General features: G+C 48.2%; 1 protein-coding gene across 1 annotated transcript in view; it reads left to right on the top strand.

Annotated features, from left to right (window-relative positions):
* The window catches only part of l(3)80Fj (lethal (3) 80Fj), a 413,275-nt gene that overhangs the window by 192,353 nt on the left and 199,314 nt on the right, over positions 1–21,608 (top strand). The window contains exons 27-28 of the mRNA XM_075686799.1: positions 12,574–12,701; positions 14,319–14,508. Coding sequence (XP_075542914.1) covers positions 12,574–12,701; positions 14,319–14,508 — 318 coding nt within the window. The remainder of the gene's footprint in view (positions 1–12,573; positions 12,702–14,318; positions 14,509–21,608) is intronic.

Raw genomic sequence — 21,608 nt, forward strand, 5'->3', positions numbered from 1 at the left:
TAAATGCAGTGAATTTCCGTTCATGGGCAGTGCAGCACAGTAGTCAACAGCGCTTGCATAGATAAACTAAATAAATAAACTGCTTGCATCGTGGAGGGTAGACGAGGTTGGCTCGTCTGTAGTACTAGCGTGCTGAGGGTAGGGTGAGCCTACACCTCGCACGACGGCATACAGCAGACTGTAGACGTGAGGCGGCGCTGAGCGTCGGTAAGCATTGGTATTCCCTGGCACACGACTGAGGATGCTCTGCCAGGTAAGTGCATCCCACAAGCCAACACACCGTAAGCCGGGCGTGCCCACAGACTTTTTGGTGACTCCGGGAGAACAGCAGGTGCCAATGGGAAAGCAGAAAACTGTGAGCACCTGTAATGTGAAAAGGCATTGGGCATTAGTGAACCGCATTGTCGGAGTGCTGCCAAGCCCACTACCTGCGTAATGGGTGCACTTTCTTTCCCAATACAGTGGATTCTCTTTAAACGGTACCTCTAGGAATTGGGGTAATTGGTTCCGTTTATCAGGAGTTCCATTTGGGGGGGGTTCCACTCTGCGTTCGGCTAAGACTGAAGGCGAGCTCTGGATCTAGCCCCACACAGTCGCTCCATGGTGCTCCCCAACCAGTAGCGCGGGAATCGCGGCTACATCGGGTTCGAACGAATAGGGCAACCAACGACGTCAACTGTAACAACATTTATTGCTACTAGCAATAAAGAATACTGGCAGAGGGGTGTCCTCTCTCTAATAAGTAATAATAGGCTGGCCTCGTTGCCCAGGATAGTCAGGCAAACGAGGTCACTTACGGGTTGCAGCAGGTACTCCAGTCCAGCAGGTTAGGGGTCCGGTGTCAGTGTCAGAGAGAGAGAGAGAGGGTCCCCCCGGTGGCGCTGTTTTGTGCCTTTTTACCTTGGCGAGGGGAATGTCCTCACCCATCAGCTAACTTCCCGCAAGTCGGGGAGGAAGGGTGCACGCGCGTCGCAAGAGCGAGGGAGAAGCAGGGGAAGGTGTAGTGCTCCGCTCCCATGTCTGCCGGCTCTCGGTGGACCGCGACGACGCGGGGGAAGATGGGCGCGTGTGCTACCCGCATCCTCCTCTCCTTAAAAAGCCTCCCGTACATTGATGCTGGCACCTAGGTACGCCCGAGGGTTTCGGGCGCCCATTTGCTAAAGTTCCCGCCAAAGTTCGCGATCAAGGCAGCAGTGCACAACGCCGGCTCTGAGGGTTGGGTTTGTGTTGCTGTAGCCCTCAACAGGGAGGCACTTGATGCCGACTCGAAGGTGCCCAGTCAGCAGCACTGCTCGGGCTTGCGAGGCGGATCATAGTCATGGCTAGAAGGCGGCTCCCCGTGCCGCCCCCCAGGTGTCGGCTGCGCAAGCCAGGAGGTCGCTTGCTGGCCGCCGGGTAGTGGTTCGCGCGGCTGCAAGGCCAACGTAGCGCAGTCAGCACCGCAGGTGCATCAGTTGTGCCCGCAAGTACTGCAGGCAGTTCGCACGGCCATGTCTTGTTTCCTGCTTCAGAAAATTGGATTAGTCCACTGCATGGAACAACATTGTGATAAGCAGCATCCGGGAACACCATCAACGTCCGTTACGAAGGGAATGGTCATCCATATCTTCAACGATTCTCACCACAGGATGATCACCGCACTGGCCTTCGCAAATCATTGGTCAATGCACACACTGCATGGAAACACGTTGAACTGTTCACGCCACATTTCCGTCGTGGTCTGTGTGGTTGCTTGAAGACTGGAACGACGGCTCGTCGTCAATACTCGGCGCTCTGCTGTCGCTAGACGTTCGCTTCCCGGCAGGAACTAACAAGGTGCCAGCATGGCCCAGACTTATGAATGGTCCTCGCAGTAATCGGGCTACACAAATATAGCAGTCAGATCGCTTCCACCTGCTACACCAGTTGTAGCGTAGCTGCGAGCTTGCCGCTCGATTCTGGCTGTTCTCACTCACCGGCTGTGGTTGAGGGAGGGTCTGATCTTCATCCCACTGCTTATCACGCGGCACGTAGCATTTCAGGTCACATACTTGTACCGGCCCGCCAATCGGCTTCCCTTTCCTGTTCTCGAGCCGGTAAACAAGCAAAGAAACCTTCTCTCGCACTTGATACAGCCCGATCCAGCGAGGCAGTGAACTGTTTGCTGGAATCGCTGAGAATGTGCTGGATTTGAAGTACTAGATCGCCCACTTCGTAGCGGACGTTTCGATGTGAGCGGTCATACTGTGCCTTCTGTTGCGCCCTAGCAGTGCGAAGAGTATGGCGTGCTTTGTGTAAAGCTTCCGTAATCTTGGCATGTAGGTGCGTCGCGTATTCAGCTCGTGCTGCCAGCGCAAGCGCCATTCCGCTGCGATCCGCGAGAACACTATCCATCGGATTCGGCAGCTCTCTTGAGATAGGTTGAGAGAAGAAGGCGCATACCCAGTCGAGCATTTCACTGTCGATCGCAATGCAAACCTGATCTCTGGAAGGTAGGTATCCCAGTGCTTATATCTTTCAGAGAACGCGACAAGCATGTGCTTAATGTTGTGATTGACCCATTCAGCAGGGTTTGACACAGCATAGTAAGTTGTCATTTTCTTGTGGTTAATGCCAAGTGCAGCGCACGAGTCGACAAGAGCCTTCGCAATGAGCTAGGACGCATTGTTCGTTATCAACTGCTCCGGGAAGCCAAAGCTGGTGAAAACTTCGATCAACTTATCCATGATCACTTGTGCCGTCAGTTTTTGCAAGGGAAAAGTTCGACCCATTTACTGAAGTGGTCTGTGACTACCAGCAAGAATTTGTTCCTGCTCAGCGTGGTGGGATACAGTCCCATGATGTCACATGCCGCGATTTGCCAGGGAGTCTCGCTGTTGATAGGCTGCATGAAGCCCGATTGTGACCACTATGCTGATCAAGGGTCGCCTGCCCCTTCTTCACTTTGACTCTCCCGTGCATTGCGCCATGCCACGCATCCCGCGCGCGTGCACTCTTCTATTAGGTCAGCGCAAAGTATGTAAATTGTTTATGTTGCAGAGAGCCACTTGCACTTTTTTCTCTCTTGAACCTGCGAGGTGCCTTTGTGCTGGCACTGGTGGAAAGGATTTGTTAAGCATTAAGGAGGGACATAGGTATTAAAAACTGAAAATGGAAAAAGTCGATATTTGGGAACTATTTGTCTCGGCATCTGTAATGCCTAATCTACACCGTATCAAACGATTGCCCAAAAACGCACCCGAAGTGTCCTTAAAAAATTATTTTGTCAGCGTGGATGGCGAGAAACGACCACAAAATCATGCAGAAACACTGGAGTTCACGGAGCTATTTCTCATCTTTCCTGCTGCTGAGCGCCGCCATTTCGTTATCGTTCAAAAGCTCAAAGTTCCGCCTTTCAGTTCCCCATGTCCTCGCCGATGATGGCCACATAGAAAAAGCGAAAATGTAAAACAATCAGGAGCCAGTCTGACAAAACTCACGATGCACGCAGCCCTCCTATCTGCTCATCAATGCGCCAGCGCACGTAGAGGTGCCTTCTGATTGGCTGTTGCTATGGCAACTAGGCCTAGCAGACGGGCTTGTCTGCTAGGCCTTGCAGTGGGTCACTTCGACAACCGAGAAAATCAATCCTCTCTAAAAAAAAAAAGTTTGAAACAGAGCACGCATCCTCAAAAAGTGAAGTGCAAGCTGTCTCTATTTCCTACAGCAAGAAAGGGGAGACGGTTATCCAAAGGTTGAGACAAGCTGACGAGATTACGCCGGCGATAAGTCACTGCGTCGCACCATCTCATACCGCATTGGCAATAATGCAGCAGCGAAGCTAACCATTGCTCTTTGTCCTCGTCTGTACGTTTACTTTGGAGACCGCAGACGATGTGCCGATGCCTATTGCCTTGCCACCCGCACGTACGCAGGTTCGTGTTGGTGCATATGCTAGATTCTGTTACAAGCCTATACGTGCGCCTAATGTCTACATCAGGGGAAGAATTTTGCGACTTTGATTATATTCTAAATATTATTTCCCGGTTTTGAAGCTTGAAATTTGTTTTCTCAGTTATATTTGGTTTTCTTTTTTCAATTGTAGCTTCTTGAAGTCAAATTTTGGGCTCAGCACTGCGTCCCTTCTACTCATTCAATTCTCGTCATTCTTTTTTTTTTTCCTGAATCCAGGCGAGTCAGAGAGTGCACAAAAACTATGACATAGTGTCTTAGGACACTTAAATATTTTGAAATCCTCTAGAAATAACCAACAAGAATTCACATTCTTAAAGCTGCACCTATAGAGTTTCATAACTTTGGTAAAAGTACACATACATACATTCAAGTGCTAACTTGCAGTATTTGAACATCCAGGACCATACCTGCTTCACTTTAGCTATGTTGTGGCAGCGCATTTTGTGCAAATCACATCCCAAATTTTTAACACAAGAATTGTAAATACTTTATGTTATTGACCTCAGAAAAAAATCTAATTGCATATTTATAAGCAGCACACAAGAGTGGATGCGTCCTGAAAGTTTCAGGTGTCTAGAGCAAGTATCAAAAATGGTTGTTCTTGATGCCATGTCCCCTCATATTTAATACTGTTTGTTTTTTGCACTTTTCTCAAAACACAAATTTTGGGCTCCATGTAATATTGTAACGTAGATTGGAGACGGAGTGTTACAAAATACATGTTTCTCTTTAATGGTGGGCCAGAAGAAGAGCGTGCAGCTTACACACTGCGTCTTTCATGGCGCCGACCTTTGCACGCGCCATTCTGCAATGAGGGAGCCCCAAATCTTTGTGTCAATTGCCCCCATGCGAAAAACGACCGTCTCAGTCGCGTCACAAGGTTCTTTCAGCGACATAAGGTGCATCTCGGCGTTCACATACGCGCATAGTAGGGTTTCATGCGCACTACATGAGCAACTTCAGCGCGAGGACGACGACGGAGCGAACCGGGGTCAGAACTGCAGGGGACGACTTCGTAGGTCACATGTCACTGAGGCGGCGTATAACCTTGTAGGGACCAAAATACCAGCGGCACAACTTTTCCGAGAGTCCACGGCGACGGGTGGGCGTCCAGACCCACACGAAGTCGCCGGTATTGTAATGGACGTTGCGGCAACCCTGGTTGTAGCGGAGGGTGTCGGTATGCTGTTGGCTCCAGATACGATGCCGAGCAAGCTGGCGTGCTTCTTCGGCTCTTTGTACGAACTTTTCCGTGTGTTCGCTGGTCGGGCTATTATCAACCAGTGGTAGCATGGCTTACAATAGAATAAGCGCCAAAATTGACGACACACAAGAAGGAATACAGACAGGACAAGGCGCTACTTGCAACTAGTTGCAAGTAGCGCCTTGCAAGTAGCGCCTTGTTCTGTCTGTATTCCTTCTTGTGTGTCGTCAATTTTGGCGCTTATTCTATTGTAAGTTATGCACCAACTAGCCCCACAACGTGTTTTACGGTAGCATGGCGTCAAGTGCTGACGTGACGTGGCGCCCATATACAAGTTCAAACGACGTAAACTGTGTAGTCTCCTGTACAGCAGTGTTACACGCGAAGGTCACATAGGGTAAAATCTCGTCCCACGTCTTGTGCTCTAGGTCGATGTACATGGAGAGCATATCAGCCAGCGTTCTGTTCAGACATTCAGTTAACCCATTGGTTTGAGGGTGATATGCAGTGCTCTTGCGGTGAGAGCAATGCGTCAGCTGGAGAATGTCCTGCATAAGTTCGGCTGTAAATGCTGCACCACGGTCGGTGATGAGAACAGACGGTGCACCATGTCGTAGGACGATGTGGCGTACAAAGAACTTGGCCACTTCATACGAGTTTGCTTGCGGAATAGCTTCGGTTTCGGCGTACCGGGTTAAGTAGTCGGTAGCAACGACTATCCATTTGTTGCGTGAAGAGGTCACTGGGAATTGCCGAAGTAAATCCATTCCCGTTTGTTGAAACGGGGCTTGAGGAAGGTCCACAGGGTGGAGAAAGCCAGCTGGGTTAACTGGTTGTTTCTTGTGGCGCTGACAATCACGGCAGGTCTTCACATACCACTGCACAGAAGAAAAAAGTCACGGCCAGTAATACTTCTGGCGTATCCCTGCTAATGTCTTAGCGAATCCCAGGTGTCCCGCACATGGCTTATCATGGCAGGCTTGCAAAATGTCTTGGCACAGCGCCGACGGCACGACAAGCAGGTACGCATTTGGACCGCTTCCGCAGTTTTTCCTGTAAAGGACGTTGTTCTGCAAAGAGTACGATGATAAGCCGCACACGAGCGAGCGGAGTAAGACACCTTCAACTCCTTGAAGGTGCTCAATCAGCAGCAGCAGCTCAGGGTCAGCGCACTGGTGCTCAGCCATCTTTATGGCGTCGATAACGCCGACCAATGGCAAGTCATGGTCATGATCTGAGGACGTCGTAGGGAGTGGTGCGCGTGACATACAGTCAGCGTCGCTGTGCTTCCTTCCAGATCGGTAGACAACTGTAATGTCGTATTCTTGTAACCTTAGGCTCCAACGGGCTAGTCTGCCTGAAGGATCCTTGAGGTTGGCAAGCCAGCACAGGGCGTGGTGATCGCTGACAGCCTTAAAGGGTCTACCGTACAAGTAGGGTCGGAATTTACTAATTGCCCACACAACCGCTAAGCATTCTTTTTCAGTGGTTGAGTAGTTTTTCTCAGCCTTGGTGAGACTGCGGCTTGCATAAGCAATGGGGCGTTCCACACCAGCTTGCCACTGCACAAGAACTGCACCGAGACCCGAATTACTGGCGACAGTATGGATTTCAGTGTCGGCGTCTTCGTCAAAATGAGCAAGTATCGGGGTCGCCTGCAAACGCTGGTGCAGTTCATTGAACGACTGCTGCTGCTCGTCCGCCCAAATGAAAGGCACATCGTCGCGTGTGAGCCGTGTCAGAGGCTCAGCTATTCTCGAGAATCCCTCGACAAAGCGCCTTTAATATGCACACGAACCAAGGCAGCGTTGGACAACCTTCTTGTCTGTGGGTGGTGAAATCGCGGCGATGGCAGCTAACTTGTCGGGGGCTGGTCGGACGACTTGAGGACCAACGACATGGCCAAGAAATTTAAACTCTTGGAACCCAAAGTAGCATTTTTCAGGCTTGATGGTGAGGCCAGCACTCTCGAGTCGTGCGAGATGTTCGTCAAACGTGCTCGAGAACACGACCATGTCGTCCAAGTATACGAGGCAGGTTTCTCATTTGAGTTCAGCAAGCACGGTATCCATCATCCGCTGAAAGGTGGCAGGTGCGGAACAGAGACCGAAGGGGAGAACTTTGAACTCATAAAACCCGTCAGGTGTCACAAATGCTGTTTTTTCACGTCCTGTTCATCAACTTCGATTTGCCAATGCCCTGATTTAAGATCCAAAGAAGAAAAAGAACTTGGCATGTTGTAGACGATCCAGTGCGTCGTCGATGCGTGGCAATGGATAAACATCGTGCTTGGTGACACGGTTCAACTTTCTGTAATCTACGCAGAAGCGTAGTGTGTTGTCTTTTTTTCTTACTAACACTACAGGGGAGGCCCACGGGCTGGTGGGCGGCTGGATCACATCGTCTTGGCGCATCTCTTTCACCTGATGCTTGATCGCTTCCATTTCCACTGGAGATACTCTGTAGGGATGCTGACGAACAGGACGTGCGGACTCGTCCGTAATGATGTGGTGCTTTGTGATGGACGTGCGCCGCACTTTGGATGACGTTGAAAAACAGTGCGCAAATTCATTCACGAGACTCAGTAGACGGTCTTTCTGATGGTCTGGCAGAGCGGCATTAACATGAATCCGTTCTTTTAGGCTGGGTAACTCAGATTGCTGAGACGATGCAGTTTCCAATGTGGCAATGTCAGTAACATCAGTAATTTCACGAACGAATGCTATTGTCGTTCTTCATGGTACATGCCGATATTCCTTGCTAAAGTTTGTTAGCAAAACGACTGAAAATTTGTTTCACACCTGGAGAAGCCCTCTGGCTATTCAAATGTGGCGCTCAAGAAGCAGGGGCATGTTCGCCTCAGCAATTCCTTCGGCATCGTCCTCCTTGTCGCATCGGACAAGGGTAAGCACACTGCTCTTAGGTGGCAACGTGACGTGATCGTGAGCTATGCGAAGCTGACTCTAGACTATTGCAGGTCAATGATGGCACCGTTCGCCTGAAGGAAATCCGTGCCGAGTATAAGGTCCTTTGAACATTCAGGAAGAATGACGAAGTCGCCGATGTACGTGAAGCCCCGAATGTTGACTTGCGCCATGCACCGGCCCATTGGAGTTATGAGATGCCCTCTTGCAGTACGAATTTGAGTTCCGATCCATTGCGTCGAAACTTTGTTCAGTATACGTGCGAGGTTCTGGCTCATAACAGATGTGTCCGCACCCGTGTAAATTAACGCCGTGACTTCGTAGTCATCTATGGTAACTGGTACGTCGCAAGATACTGACACCGAACTACGCTGCTTTCTCTGCGTCTCAATTGCGTCATATCGTGATCGTTATAGTGGAGGATCTTCAGCGTTCGCAACGTCAGCGACATCACCTCTGCAGGTCGCTGGACTCAGTTTTCCTGGGAGGCAGGGCTGGGTGAGCAACGGCTCGTTGCTCTCGGCGTGAAGAGGGGGCTGGAAGACCTGTTTTGGGCGGGTGACGGTGACCGGGGTTCACAGAATCGTGGGGCAAATGAGGTCCTGGCGTCCGCTAGGTATGCTTCAATCTCCAGGGGGCGTTCACCATTGCGCAGGCTCGGCGCATTCAGGGAAAATCCACTGAGCCCAGCTCGGCGGTAAGGACATGCCCTGTAGAGGTGATCAGCTTAACCGCAATGGAAACACAAGGGCCTCCGGTCTGTGGTGACCGCCATTCAGCCATGAATACCATGCGGCGAGGCCTGAAGTCGCCAGTTACTTGTTCAACGGCGCGCACTCCATGAATGTCCGGGACGTCGTTCATATCGGGAAAGATCGGGGACAACGAACTTCGTGCTGCTTCCGCATACGACATGCGAGGTTGTGGCTGTCGTACCTTGTGCTGGGGTGTCTCGCTTTGCTCTGAGACTTGGACTGCCTGCCTGATTTCCTCCCGGACGACCTCAGCCAGGGCGAGTCGCTGTACTGATGCTGGAGCCACCTGAAAGTTTTGGCGCTCTTCTCGAACAACAAGCCTAATGAGCTCCCGCAAGGTGTCGGTATTGTCCAAGGGCATAGCAAGAGGGTCACGTGATAGGGTCGACACGTCGCGGTTGTACTGCCGTGTTCGCTGCTGCCGTGCATTTTCCATTGATATGGCTTCCGCGAGAAACTCTGCAACAGTCTTTGGTGGGTTGCGTATTAGGCCACCGAATAACTCTTGCTTGACCCCGCGCATCAAGTTCCTGAGCTTCTTTTCTTCCGGCATGGATGGATCCGCGCGTCGGAAAAGTTGGCACATATCCTCAACAAACATTGCAATGCTTTCGTTCGGCCGCTGTACTCTCACCTGAATTGCAGATTCAGCTCGCTGCGATCGAGGCTGGCGTATGGGCCGATTAGCTTCTGCCGGTATTCGTCCCATGTCGATAGGGCCGCCTCACGGTTCTCAAACCATGTCCGTGCATAGTCCTCGAGGGCAAAGTAGTCGTTGCGTAGCTTGCGCTCTGGAGTCCAGCCGTTGTATTCTGCGACACGCTCAAAGTGATCGAACCAGTCCTCTACATCCTCGAAGGTGTCCCCATGGAAGGACATGGAGATTATAGAACGACAGAAAGCTGGGGGGGGGGGAGCTAGTTGGTAAGGATTCATTATGCAAAAAAGAAGTGAGGCTTGCAGACAGGACACAAGAGTAAAGTGGACAACACGAACGCTGACTATCAACTGAAGGGAGCACTGAGGCGAAAAAGGAGAAGACACAAAACTCCTCTGCGCATGCTCAGGAATGGTAACACCACGTGTCAGTCGGGTACACGTGCCGGTCTACGTGAGAGATAACTGTTATGTCACTTAATCTCTTCCTTATGTAAAGTAATTGAAGGCTGACTCACGCACGCACTTCCACCATTAAAGATATGCCATGCGTATCTTCATTCTTATGCCTGTACAATATCGCGCATTCATCTAACTCTGGCGTGCAGTTACAATCTTGGCAATGTAGGGAAAGATTAGAAGGCAACACACCAGTTAACTACCTTTTATGTTCCATTAGCCTCTGATTGATACACCGTCCCGTTTGCCCTACGTAGAACTGGCCACAGCTAAGGGGAATTTTATACACCACACCCATACGACAGTCAGTAAAACGGTTGTTCTTATTGTGCTTCACTGGGCAAATATCTGTTCGTTTTTTGCCTTTTACCCGCTCCTTTTTATTCTGTACGGCAGCACATATCTTACCTAGCTTATTGGGAGCAGTGAAAGCAACGTTAACATCATATCTACTTGCAACTTTTTTAAGCCTATGCGACACTGAATGAATATACGGAATAGCCACTACTCTTTTTTTGCTACTACTGCTTTCTGTAATCACGTCCGTCCCTCTCGAAACCGACTTCTATAGGCGCTCAGCCACAGTGGCCACCGCTACACTAGGATAACCTGCTTCTAATAGGCACCGGACCTGCGCATTAAAACTGGCGCTCATTTTGTGCATGCAGGATCTGGTGAGGGAACACTTAAGGCACGACATGGCAATTCCGTTTTTTACTAATTTAGAATGCTTGGATTGAAAGTTTAGCAACGGCTTCGAAGATCTTGGGGAGTACTGCCAACAAACATGGTTTTGTTCGAAGATCAAGGAAATGTCAAGAAACTGAATTACACGTGGCTGAGGAAATTCCTTGGTAAACTTTAATCCTCCCCCACAAGGTTCAAATTGATCACTTACTGAGGTAGCAGCGGAATCGAATTCTTCCCTATGGCAGAAAATCAGGTAATCATCAACGTACCGAAATATCTTGATAACGCTATCACCTAAGGCTTTCTCTAAGCAGTTGTCAGCCTTACTCAGGTAAATGTTGCTAAGAATAGGGGCAACCTTTGAGCCAATACAAATGCCTGATTTCTGCAGAAAAACGCCAGCTCTCCATCCAATCAGCGTCTACTTCAAGTACATTGAAAGAATTTCTAGAAAAGCTGCCGTTTAAACACTGCATCTGTCAATAAAAGCCGATTCTTGCACTTGTTCTTTAACGCACTCATTTACGGAATTTAGTAACCCGTCATGCGGCAAGCAATAATACAGGTCTTCGGCTGGTTGAGGACGACCTCTGTCAGCGCGGTCGAGGAAGATGATGGAACCGACGTACTCATTCTTCTGACTTGGTTGGGTAGCGGCTCGTACTCAGGTGGTAGTCCTTGAAGTCGGCGGCTTGTCCGTACGTGCACAGGAGTCAGCTCGACCGGACTTCGTACTGGGCTTGTAGACGGTGTTCGATCTGAGAGTGGTAGCATGTACCCAGCACCTCCACCAGAAAAATGTAACGTAGACTGGAGACGGAGTGTTACAAAATAGACGTTTCTCTTTAATGGCGGGCCAGAAGAAGAGCGTGCAGCTTACTCGCTTCATCGTCTTTCACGGCGCCAACCTTTACGCGCGCCGTTCTGCAGTGCGGGAGCTCCACATCTTTGTGTCAATATTGAGGCCTCGATATCTCAACACCAAGAACAGACTAAAATTATTTTTGAAGAATGGGTGCTAGTGTATAATTTATGCAGTAGAGCAAAATTTTTTTTTAACTTTAGAAATTATTTTGCAACAATTTCAGCCACATGGTTGCCATAATGATATGTTGTGGGCTTGATCTCAATGGGCTGTAAGATATCTATTAAGGGCCACATAAAAAAATGTGCTTCCCATCTTTCATTCCTTAGTCTTCATGCTATCTAAACATGCCTTACAAATAATTTTTATTGTGCTATTTATTTTCCATTGTGGCCTTAAACAGTGTAAGAGAAATGTTAATTATTATAGAAACTAATTGACCTACAACAAAACTAATGACATAATTGAAGTCAGCACAATAATCTTAAGAACATTGGGAAGTTTTGTCAATATTGATGAAAAAGTGAATGAACATTATTTCAACAGCAATTTCCCCCCTTAAGTGTGCTTGCTTTAAACACATGCGCCAGAGTCAAAGGTTGTAGCCTCTCTGAAAAACTACAGCATGGCTTTTCGATCGTGGGCCTGCACAGTATTGCAAAGTTGGGGGTGCATTCAATACGAGAGGGAAAAAAAATTAAGATTTTTCGCGACTGATCTGGGGGTGCGTTCATTATGCGAGTGCGTTCATTGAGTAAATACTGTACTTCAAGAAGGAGTAATTTTTTTAATTTGAACTTCTGTTAGTTCAAACAAATTCTCGAGCCCTTTCGCGTTTTAATTATCGAGATTTGACTGTAATGTGTTTACTGGGAGCAGTCAGCCAATTTAATCGGCCATTCGACACTTACAGGGTGGTGTGCAGGTGCAGGGGTATCATTTAAAATGATTTCTATGCGAGGTTTGATAGCGACCGTGAAGAATGTGTGTGTGGTCGATGTGAGAAGCATCATCATGCTTACTTCTGGGTCTAGGATTAGGTGGTGTTTTGATTCCTCTCTGATGCGCATTGGTATGTGTCTGCAGTGCCTGCTGATGCTCCAGCTGGTGGTTCCAACCCGCGAGACGGACCCTGCAAACAGCCTTGAGCTGGCTGCCCGAGTGTGGGTTGCGCGATTCGATGCCAAGGAGGAGATCAAGGCCCTGGCTGAAAAGTATGCTCCTCTTTGCAGCTCCTAGTTTTGTTCTGTCATGGGCATGTGAATGTTAAAATTTCAGGTGAAATCGGATTATGTAATACAGTCACTGACCGATAATTCAGACTTCGGGAGAGCCGCTTAGAAGTCTGAAATATTGGCAGTCAGAAAGAAAGGATTGGCCACAAAAGAATTGTCTTTAGGCCACACAGTGGCCAGGAAGAGCGTGTTAACCCATTGCTGCACTTATCCTTAGGCAACGCTGTGTCAATCTGTTTTTTGAACATTTTCATGTGGTTATTACAGATAGGCAAAAGTACAGTGAAACCTCGTTAAACCGTAGTTGGCCGGAGCTCCGAAAAAGTATGCACTAAACAGTCGTACTGTTTAACCGAATTAGCATGAGATCGCCCACTTACCGAAACTCAGAGAGAGTGCGATGAAAGGGGGAAAACATGCAATGTTTATTCACTTCGTGCAACAAAAGTGTTATTTTCATTTGATGCCGCACCGGCCTAGCTGCGATGACGGTGGCCTCAAACTAACCGAAGCTGTGAGCCACTTTTTCAGCCAGCCCCCTCTTCTCAGCAAACACTTGCATGGCAGATTCCTCGTTGGCATTACATATTCTCCGTGCAAGTGCGCAGTAGTGCTGCAGAACTCTCGGGGCACCTTTTTCATTGCCAGCTGCCGGAGTTCGGAATGCTTTTCGTTTGGAATAGTTACGTTATCGCGCCCCTGTTCTTGTCGCAACGATTGCATTCATGAGGCTGACGTAACGCGCAGCTTCTGCCACTGTCGGGCCTGAATCGCCCGTGCTGTTGCTTTTCGTGTCATCCTCATCACTGTCGCTAGTTGACACTTCGGCAACAACAGAGGCAACGATGGCGAAAAGTCAAACCTCATAGCCGACATCTCTTTTCCGTCGCAGCAGCACTGCCAAGCAACTCCTTCGCATTCCAAATGCCACACACTGTAGTCAACAGCAGATCCCTGTCACGTGCCAGCACCGACTTCTTCGTGTCACGTTCAATAGCACGGACGATGTCTAGTTTTCCTTCTATGCCGAGCACCTGGCGTCTTTGTTATCCGCGCTTCGGCATGACGCGAGTCCTCGCTTGCACGATGCCACAACACTCTCTTGCACAGTGTCGAAATGATGTTGAGGTTGATATAGCTTCACGCACAAACGCACAGTGCGCTTGGAGGCCGTTGTTCCGATCTGTGAGGCTTGTTGTTCTGCCGGGCCGCCCGATGGAGACGACGCACCGCCGTGTTTGCGCGACGAAAAGTGGAAACGCTAAGTTTTAACTGATGCGTATGCAATAAGCTGGTATGGTTTATGTGGATACAAAACACTTTATGTTCAATGGCCGCTGAGTGTGGAATTTGTCTTTACTACTTTCAAAATAAAACTACTGTTTAAGCGGGTACAGTTTAATGAGGTTTTACTGCAATTTGATAGGGTTCATTTGAAGTGAAGCTTATGTGCTTCCTATAAATTCCATGATAGTTCAACTCCAGTGGGGATTGATACTTGCACACATTAGTACCCCACCCTTTTTATATTGATCGATTGTAATTTGTATGCATGCACGATTGGCTCACATTGTGCATGCTTTGTTCACGGTGCAGGTTGTGGCGTGAGCTAAAACTGGAGCCCGAGCCAGCACTGTGCACTCGTCTGCTGTCAGACGTGATGCACCCCCAGGCAGAAACCCGCAGCACAGCTGCACAGGCCCTCAAATCACTGCTGCAGTCATTCCCCGACTGCCTGCATGATGTGCTGCTTCAGCTCATGGACGCATACCGCCAGCACCTGCAGGTTCGTGACACAATGCGTTGGGTCTCTCTGTACGAACAGGTGCTGTGTCAGCTGCACCAAGCAGCCTCTGGCTTCCTCCTTGCATGATGGAGACCGGCCGCACGTAGAAGATGGCAAACTAGGGAAGCTGTGCGCTGCAATGTGGCGGCGTGCTTACAATGCTGTGAAAAGCAGCCGATTTTGTGGACTGCTCTCCACTTCATAATGCTGTGCCAAAGCAGTGCAAGCGTAACAATGGATTTGCTTTGGGGCGCTATTGTCTTTGCTGGATATGGTAGAGCGTAATATCACAAGTCATATGGTTTTAGTGTATTACGGCCATTAGCACTCACTGCCAACGAAGCAGAACGTGTTGCGCACTAAAATGCATCTCCACTATGTAAAATTTCTGGCTGCAAAGTTGTGGTTGGCCACAAATGAACCCTGCAACACCTGGTTGGTTGCCTCTGTATGTATAGTTACGAAAAGCAAACCAAAAAGATGTAACAGTGAGGACACCTAAACACATGTATGCCTTCCCATGCGAGATCTGTTTTACGTAATAATAATGCAATAATTGAACCTTACTTGAAAGTGCCAGCAGGTGTTCATCCTGTCGTAAATAACAGCTTTTATGGGTACTTCTTGCGAGTAAACATATGCATAAGAGGCACCAGCATGTCAAGCTCAAATGACTAAAACCAAATGCTGAGTGCGAAGGTACTCTTAAGCTCATTGGCCTACAAACAGTTCAAAGGAAGCCGTGATATCAGTGAGGATAAGGAATACAAAAATGGGGGCAGAGTCTTTTGTGGCTGTAGCTTCTCCAAGTTGATACTTGGGGGGTGAGGTTTTGTAAGTTGAATGCCCCATAATATGGTGTGTGATATTCCGGTTTCAATGCATGGCAATGAAATGTGAAGAATTGAGCATGTATGGAAAATGAGTACCCAGAAAATAAGTTTTTGCATTTGTTTTGTGTCCTTTTATGCAGCATGAGCTCCTCACAAGGCTGCTTCTCTGACAATCACAGAAAATGGTACAGTCAAGCCAGGGAAAGAATAGGGAATTGTTTAATTGAAATGTAGAAATGCCATATGTACTAGCTTAATGAACGCACTTTTTTCCTCCTGAAGACCGAAACAAAGTTGGAGGGGATGTTATTATGCAGGGTAAATTTTATGGAAATTTTTCGAAACAGTAAAAATTGAAAAGTAAAATGATAATGATATTGTTACGGAAGGATGAAAGAAGAGAGAGAGGAAGAAGAAAGATCGCCAGATGCTGGCTGCTGCATGTTGTTACAAGTCAGCCATTTTAACCCCATTGACTCTGTTTGTATATACATTGTAAATACAGTCTATAACATATTGGTGGGAGGTGCGGGGTACCACGGCTGGAAACGGAGCTCCGCAGTGGACGTCACATCACTGTCCTCGCCGTGAATGACAGTGAGCACTCGGGATCAAAGTCGTCGCCTCCTCCAAAGGTCACTATTACTCGCTATGTCGCTGTCCCCTTCAGTTGTGGTTGTGCAACCCAAGGATCCCGGAACTTTCTGCGGGACTGATGGCGCCGATGTTGAAGAGTGGGTGGCCATGTAAGAACGTGTGAGTGGAATCAACAGATGGGACCCTACGCTTATGCTAGCTAACCTGTTGTTTTACCTTAGAGGCACGGAAAAGGTGTGGTTCGAAAACCATGAAGAGGAGCTGACCAGCTGGGACCAATGCAAAGACAAGTAAACAGGGTTGTTTGGCAAACCAGCCAGCCATAAAATTGCCGCAAAGCAGGAACTGGCCTCTCGTGCCCAATCCCCCACAGAGTCCTATGTTTCGTATATCCAGGAAGTGCTGGCGTTTTGTCGTAAAGCCGACCACGACATGGCAGAAGCTGAGAAGGTAGGGCATGTGCTCAAGGGAATTGCTGACGGCGCCTTTAACCCTTTAAGGGTCGAATTATTTTGAAAAGAACTTTCCCAGGTGGTCAAATTACTTTATTGCGGATCTTGAATGTACAAAATATATAAAGTCGGGAATAAATAGTAAAAAAAAATATTAGGAACAGTATTTTGGTGTCGGCATCACTCAGAACTGCAAAATGTTCAATAGTATTTCAGAGTGTGGTACCCCTTGAAACACGGGTCTACGCACAGCGCCTTATCGCAGTCTGCACACCTAAAACACGTCTGTTCTCCTCTTGGAGCAACGAGTTGTGTTGGCACACACTTGACATCTTCTCTGCGTGCGGCTGCCTTGGGCAGAGCTCTGAGGCACCCTCTCACGTAAGCGCGTTGCCGCAGAGAGCCAGAATACCTCGTGAATGGTGGTGATAAACAAGCTAAGAGCAGTGCCAATCAAGATCGAAATCAACTTCTGCCACCCCTGCAAGAGAGTGCTGGCAAAGAGAAAAATCACGTTTTGTGCGCCTCCGTTGCGATCACGCCGCGGAACTGAAACCGCGAAAGCATGTTGCCGCAGAGAGAAAGAATACCTCACGAGCGGCGAGATAAACAAGTTAAGAGCAGTGCCAATCAAGATAGTAATCAACTTCCGCAACCCCTGCAAGAGAGTGCCGACAAAGAGAAAGATCATGTCTCATGCTCCTCCGTTGCGATCACGCGGCGAAACCGAAACCGCAAAAGGGGTGTTGCCGCAGTCTGCGTGGCGCGCTGAAGCTAGAAATCAGTTTTGTTTATCTCTGCAAGAAGGTAGCAGAGATTTCAAACGCTTCCTGTAAGTCCTAAGAGGTGGCAGCACCTCCCAGTGAACACGTATCGCCATTATGGCACAAAATTTCAAACGGAGGGTCGAAACCGTACACGTACAGCAAAGACCTTGCAGGACAGAAAACTGCCGCCGTACATGTACGGCAAAAACCTTCAAAGGGTTAATCTGCTATGTGCCAAAGCTACTCTACAATTGATGCTATCATCAAAGAGTGCCAACAATTCAAGCAGGCGAAAAGCTGACGTGTCCTGCACCCATTCACCAGACTTTCCAATACTGCCGCAGTGTCGACGTGTGAAGATCAGCCTGCACAGCAGCATGCGTCGCCATCAGAGGACGTGGTATGAATCGTTCGACGTGAACTGGATGCGATGGCGCCTGCAGCTTTCTGTTCGTGTAGGCCTGATGCTACCCCTTTTTCATTTCCCCTCATGCAAGCCATCGTTCAACAGGAACTTCAAAACTTTGGCCTACATTCTGTCTGTGCTATCACCAACCCCAGAGCCAACGAACACCCTTCTACTATTTTCGCTCCACCCCGACGCTTCTCTCCGCATTATCGTAACCCGACTGTGGAGAACCGTGGACGACTAGCGGATATGTTTCACTTGTCGCCGCATTGGTCATGTCGCCAGATACTGTCGCAACTCGTGGCCCTCAACACCTCGCACACTGACCAACCGGAGCCGTTTTAATGGAAATGCTCGCAATGTTTCGCCCACCGCCGAGTCTAACAGGGCCGGTAGCTCTGCTAGGAACATGTGGTACAGTCGGCTCACCATCGCCATGTGGACACCAGTCTCGCTCCACCGCAAACACGTCGCCCATCTTCCCATTCGCAGTAGCCACGTCACCTTTCGTCCCCTGTGGCTTTTGGCCGCACCCTTTTGGAAAAACAAATGCAGCCCTCAGAGGTGGTGCTGCATTGCCGACTACTGCAGCAAATCCTCTGTCTGTGCCCACAAAGAGAAGTGTAATCGATGTTATAATAGACAGCTTACCTGTCCAAGCACTCGTCGACACTGGAGCCCACGCATCTGTGATGAGTGCTAGCTTACGTAGACGTTTAAGAGGGGACCTGGGCCTTGAGCAATATTATCATTGCTATTGCTGCGAGAAGAATGAAATTTGTAGGTAATATATAATTTAATGTGCTTGATGCAAATATGTAATTAGTTTTTCTCTATATAACGAGAAAAATATTTCATACAATTTTTCCTGTTCCCATGTTTCGGGATGACTGGCAGAAATTTTTTGCAGTAAGAGATGTAAAGGTAACGTGAACGTATTCCTGAATGTTCAAGGAGTGCAGTAAGCATTGTCTCATGTTTCTACCTCTGTTCTATCCAAAGTTACAAAAGTTAGAAGTTCTAACTTCACATGCGATATATATATATTTTTTCACCTTCCTCAAAATTTCAATATGTTTCAAGGTGCAGAAATGTGGTATTATAGACTTACTGCACTCCTTGGGAGCCTAGCTATCAGATAAAGCAACAATTATTCAAATTGGATGATTAGGCAAGTAAGTATGCATCCCGGAAAATTGCTAATTACCAAAAAAAACGCGTTGAGGAAAGTGGAAAAAACTAGCCACCATGTGAAAAAAGCATTTTATTATCCTGGATGCATGAAATTGTCAGCCAATGGCTCTGAAGGCTCTGGGGGAATAATCTGGATGGGGATTTCCTCACTGCCTCCGCTTTGCAGCTGCTTGAAAAGCTGCCAAGGACATTCGCTTTCTCTCCACACTAACAATGCGACAACAGTCCTTTTCGGGGGTGACACTGCTATTGATATAATATTCATTTTTTCATCAATATTAATGAAACTTAGGAACCTTATTAAGATTCTTGTGACGATTTCAAATATGTAATTATTTTTCCAATAGGGCCATTTACTTCTCAAGATAAATGAGATTCATTGTTCATCATTTGCAGAAACAAGAGAATAATACCCGGGCTACAAAAATTCATATTGCCACATGGCCTAGTACTAGAAAACATAGGGAACACAATGGTAGGAATACCTTTTTGCTATAACTAATATTAGCAACTCTATAGCAATTCAATATCCACTGTTCCAAATGTGAGTTCCCTACTGTCTGATCTAAAGCAGAACTGAAAAATTTTAAAGCATAAATCCAATATCTGTGCCTACCATTGTGTACTTTGCACACTCAGCTACAAATAAGTCACAACAAAGACTGTGGCTCTACCTGCCTTGAAGGCACAGATATCGCTGCTGCAAATCAGCACAAATCAGCAAGTCAGAAATCGGTGTTTTGAGAAAACGAGAAAAAAAGAAATACATTTACTTTTAACCAAAATTGCAGAAATAATTTTGCACTATTTTGCAGTGAAAGTGGCTAAAAGCCACCAGGAATGTAGTCGCTCTGACCAAGGCCACCCAAATGTGCCAAAAACATCGTTTAGCACCGTTCGCCGATTCCCAGTGGCTTGCATCGCGCACACGGCAAGGTTGCCGTTCACGGGGGTCGAGGTTGCCATTCACGCGGATATCGCCGCAGCACACGCACATGATAATGATCTTTATGGCAAGGCCATATTCCTGTTCCCTTTTACCTACTGCGACGTTACCGTCGCGCACCTTGCGCTTGAGAAACGACATTAGTGCATTCACGGAGTCCTATTGGCGATAGCGTCGACTGGTGCGGCTGCAGTGCCGTCGGCGCGAGTGAGCAAATGCACCTTCCGCTTTGTCGCTGGCGTTGACGCAAGAACTTGAAGTCTTTTTGAGCATTCATCTCCCTCTGCAGTGAATCTGCACGCTGCAACATTGCAGTGTCACGTCGAACGCGGCCGCTGTCCGGAACACACTCACTCATAGGCGAGCTGGCTAGGCCTACTTCGGCATCGTTCGTGGCTGGCAGCAGACGATGCGGACGATTATCGATGTTCTCTGAAGGAATGGAACGCATTTGAAAGTTATAAGCTGATCGCTTCTTCTTTTTGCCGTAGTTGTGCCTCCTCGCGAACTTTTCCGGTGGATCGGTCATCATTGCGCATTCGTCACAAACCTACGAGACTCCCTGTCGCATCGCCTGTGGAATGGAGCAGACGACAGGAACCTCGCGCAGCCAACCACAGCATGCGTTTCTGATCACGCGTGCTAGTCGACGAATGAGATCACGCGTTCGGACTTTTGTTTTCTTCGCGGATTTTAACGTCACCGGCTAGCCAACGGAGTCACTTTTTGCGGGAAATTGAAGAAGAAAGGCTCCTCTTTCTTCTTCAATTCAATTCTTCTTCAAGATGGCTGCGATCGTGCGCATAGAAAAAGGGTTGTTCTTGCGCGGAACTCAGCTCACAGTGATGTTACAAATTGATATTGCGGGCAAAACACTCTTTCGCGAGATGTGAAACTTGGTGAATTAAAGGAACAGTAGTTGTAGGTAGTGAAAATGTTATTTTAAAAAAATCTATTTTTTTTCGCGATTTTCTCGCCTCAAGACCCTAAAAGAAGGTCCTCACCCCAGCAGCTGCCCGAGTGCTTCGTGTGGCCGATGGCGGCGTGCTGGTTGTACTTGGACTGTGTACTGCGCGTATAAGTATAGCCGGCCGCCCTACTTCTGTTCTCTTTGCTGTGATCAGCAACTGCCCTCACAATGTTTTCCTTGGATTGGACTTTTTATCTTATCATTCCGCTCTCATCGACTGCGCAACCGGCGTTCTTCAGTTGGAACTGCCTCAAGTCGCTGATGCTCCGAGCACTGCACTTGTGTTCGCTTCAAGATGTGCATCTGTCACCTAAAGCAGTCACTTACGTCGCTTTAATTGCACAGCCACAGATTCTCGACTGTGAACATGTCCTTTGCCTCATGGTAGACATGATTTCAACCAGAGCGTTGCTTTTCCGCGTACGCTGGTGACGATTACTAATAACAACCTCATCCTTCCGCTTCTGAATTTCAGCCTGTGCCCTCAAGTGCTTCCAGCCCGCATGTTCTTGGCCATCGTTACTAATACTTCCGAATTTGACATTGAAAGTCTGGATGCCGAGAGCGGTTTCTTAGCACCAATTGCAGCTCACAGCTCTGGTTCCCTAATGGATGACTTGGTGAAGACGATTGTACCTGTCCTCACCTGTGAACAGGCCACAAACATATGTCTCCTCCTCGTATCGTACCTTGACATCTTTGATTTCAGCAACAAGCCTTTAGGACAAACATCTGTTGTCCACCACCGTATCAACACTGGACACACTAATCCTATTCGTCGGCGTCCCTATCGTGTATCGCATGCTGAACATTGAGTCATCCAATCAGAAGTAGACAAAATGCTCCGCAAAGGGGTCATCGGACCATCAGCCAGCCTTTGGACTTCGCCTGTCGTCCTTGTGAAAAAAAAAAGATATGGTACCTGGCATTTT

This window comes from Dermacentor variabilis, chromosome 3 (genome assembly GCF_050947875.1).
Source record: "Dermacentor variabilis isolate Ectoservices chromosome 3, ASM5094787v1, whole genome shotgun sequence".
Taxonomy (NCBI): Eukaryota; Metazoa; Arthropoda; class Arachnida; order Ixodida; family Ixodidae; genus Dermacentor; species Dermacentor variabilis.